The sequence below is a fragment of the Tauraco erythrolophus genome, chromosome 1, assembly GCF_009769465.1.
Source record: "Tauraco erythrolophus isolate bTauEry1 chromosome 1, bTauEry1.pri, whole genome shotgun sequence".
Classification (NCBI taxonomy): Eukaryota; Metazoa; Chordata; class Aves; order Musophagiformes; family Musophagidae; genus Tauraco; species Tauraco erythrolophus.
The window spans coordinates 114,059,692-114,062,148 of NC_141465.1; the positions used below are offsets into that span (position 1 = coordinate 114,059,692).

The window sequence follows — 2,457 nt, forward strand, 5'->3', positions numbered from 1 at the left end:
AGATGCTCCAGTCCTTGGATCATCTTTGTGGTCCTCCTCTGGGTACATTCCAGCAGCTCCATGACCTTCTTGTATTGGGGACTCCAGAGCTGAAGGCAGTATTCCAGGTGGGGTCTCATGAGAGCAGAGTAGAGGGGCAGAATCACCTCCCTCGACCTGCTGACCACGCTTCTTTGGATACAGCCCAGGATACGGTTGGCTTTCTGGGCTAGAAGCGCACATTGCCGGCTCATGTTGAGCTTCTCATCAACCAACACCCCCAAGTCCTTCACATCAGGGCGGGGGGGGGGGGAGAGGGGCGGGGAGGAGCGGGGCGGGGGGGGCGTCCGCCCCACCCCCCCCGCTCCTCCCCGCCCCTCTCCCCACCCCCCTCCCCACCCCCCCCGCCCCGCGCGCGCGCCTGGCGGGAGGCACCTGCGCAGGCGCGCGCGCACGAGGCGAGCGCTCCCACCACCCCCCCCCCGCCCTCCCTCCCCACACACGCCCTGCGCGCGCGCGCGCCGGGGGCGCGCACCTGCCCTGCGCTTTCGGCCGCGTTCGCCGCGCCGTGAGGGCGGCCGGTCCCGCAGCCACCTTGAAGGGACCACGGGGACCCTCTGTTCCTTCCTCCTCCTTCCCTCCGACCCGCCGGGCGAAATCTCAGGTGACAGCCGCCGGGGCGGGGGTGCGTGGCGGGTGTGTGGTGTCCGTGTCGAGTTTGTAAGTTCTCAGAGGATATCGCCCCCCCCCCCCCCCACCACCCCGCCCGGGTGGGATTTCCTCACAGGGGGTCGGTGAAGGATATCCCCCCCGCCTCCCCATCCTGGCCGCTCCCTCCGTGACCAAAACGAATCTCACTTTGAAATCGTGGCTGGTGAATGGCGGGGTTTACACCGCCTCACAGCCGGCCCCCACCCCAAATTGCGGCGCTCGTTGTGGGGGTGAGCTGTTTTATGGGCTCCCTCCCGTGCCTCTGCCTTCTTCCCTCTGCAGGTGAAGGGAATTACTGTTAGGATCACTCCGCCTCTGTGTGTCAGTCCCTCAGCGGATAATCTCGGGCAGTTTTAAATATTTTTTTCCCCTTGTGTTTTTATTTTTTTATTTATTGTCACATTTATGTAACAAGTGCCTGCCTGCACATTAGATTGGTGTTGCCGTCTAGGGCGTTGCATGCTCTGGGGGTGCTGTATCCAGTGCTGTGTCTGAACATTAAAAAAAATGTCTTTCCGTTGAAGAAGACAGGGGTTAAAATGAATGAAGATCTGAAGGTTAATTTGAGCTGGCTGCCTCAGGATCATGTAGAAGCCAGCTTTACCGAGAATGCCTCAGCTGCAGGCTCCTCCCTGGTTCCTGTCGTAGACCCAGAGCCAGAGCTTTTGGTAAACCCTTGGGACATTGTCTTGTGTACTTCAGGGACCCTTATCTTCTGCGAAAATGCCATTGTGGTTCTTATCATTTTCCATAATCCCAGTCTTCGTGCCCCCATGTTCCTCCTGATAGGCAGCCTGGCACTGGCAGATCTCTTAGCGGGCATTGGATTGATCATCAATTTCGTTTTTGCATACCTTCTGCAATCAGAAGCTACGAAACTGCTTACGATTGGACTGATTGTTGCCTCTTTCTCAGCATCTGTTGGCAGTTTGCTGGCCATTACTGTTGATCGTTACCTCTCCCTGTATTATGCTTTGACTTACAATTCAGAGAGGACTGTCACTTTTACCTATGTCATGCTTATATTGCTCTGGGGAGCATCCGTCTGTATTGGACTGCTGCCTGTAATGGGCTGGAACTGCCTCAGAGATGAATCCACCTGCAGTGTTATCAGACCACTCACTAAAAATAATGCAGCTGTCCTTTCGGTGTCTTTCTTGCTTATGTTTGCCCTCATGCTGCAGCTCTACATTCAGATCTGTAAAATCGTGATGCGCCATGCCCATCAGATTGCCTTGCAACACCATTTCCTGGCCACTTCCCACTATGTGACCACCCGAAAAGGAGTGTCTACTTTGGCCATTATTTTGGGGACTTTTGCTGCTTGCTGGATGCCTTTTACACTCTATTCTTTAATAGCAGATTACACCTATCCTTCTATATACACCTATGCCACCCTCCTGCCAGCTACCTACAATTCCATCATCAATCCTGTAATATACGCTTTTAGAAACCAGGAGATACAGAAAGCACTTTGGCTCATCTGTTGTGGCTGTATTCCTTCTAACCTGTCTCAGAGAGCAAGATCACCCAGTGATGTCTGATTGGCAGCTAGAAGGACGCTCCTTAACACGTTACTTTCCAGACGTTCTTGCGATGCTGTCTTTGGTTTAGATGCATTCATTAAATGGTGTGTGATGGATTCATATAAAAACCACAGGATGCACTGACCTTTTGTCAACAGAAAACCCCAGTGACCAAAATGAATCGAGTGGTTTAAGGGAGATTTCCAAAATCAAAATAATCAGTGTTCTTGCAGATTATTTA

At 53.6% G+C, this 2,457-nt stretch overlaps 1 protein-coding gene across 1 annotated transcript; it reads left to right on the forward strand.

The window, feature by feature from the left end:
• The first annotated feature begins 1,229 nt into the window (after positions 1 to 1,229).
• On the forward strand, positions 1,230 to 2,234 carry GPR12 (G protein-coupled receptor 12). Its single transcript, XM_009989124.2, has one exon. The coding sequence runs from the start codon at positions 1,230 to 1,232 to the stop codon at positions 2,232 to 2,234; it is 1,005 nt and encodes a 334-aa protein (XP_009987426.1).
• Positions 2,235 to 2,457: the final 223 nt, after the last annotated feature.

Coding starts and splice junctions, on each gene's coding strand:
- GPR12 (XM_009989124.2), top strand. CDS start 1,230: ATGAATGAAGATCTGAAGGTTAATTTGAGCTGGCTGCCTCAGGATCAT.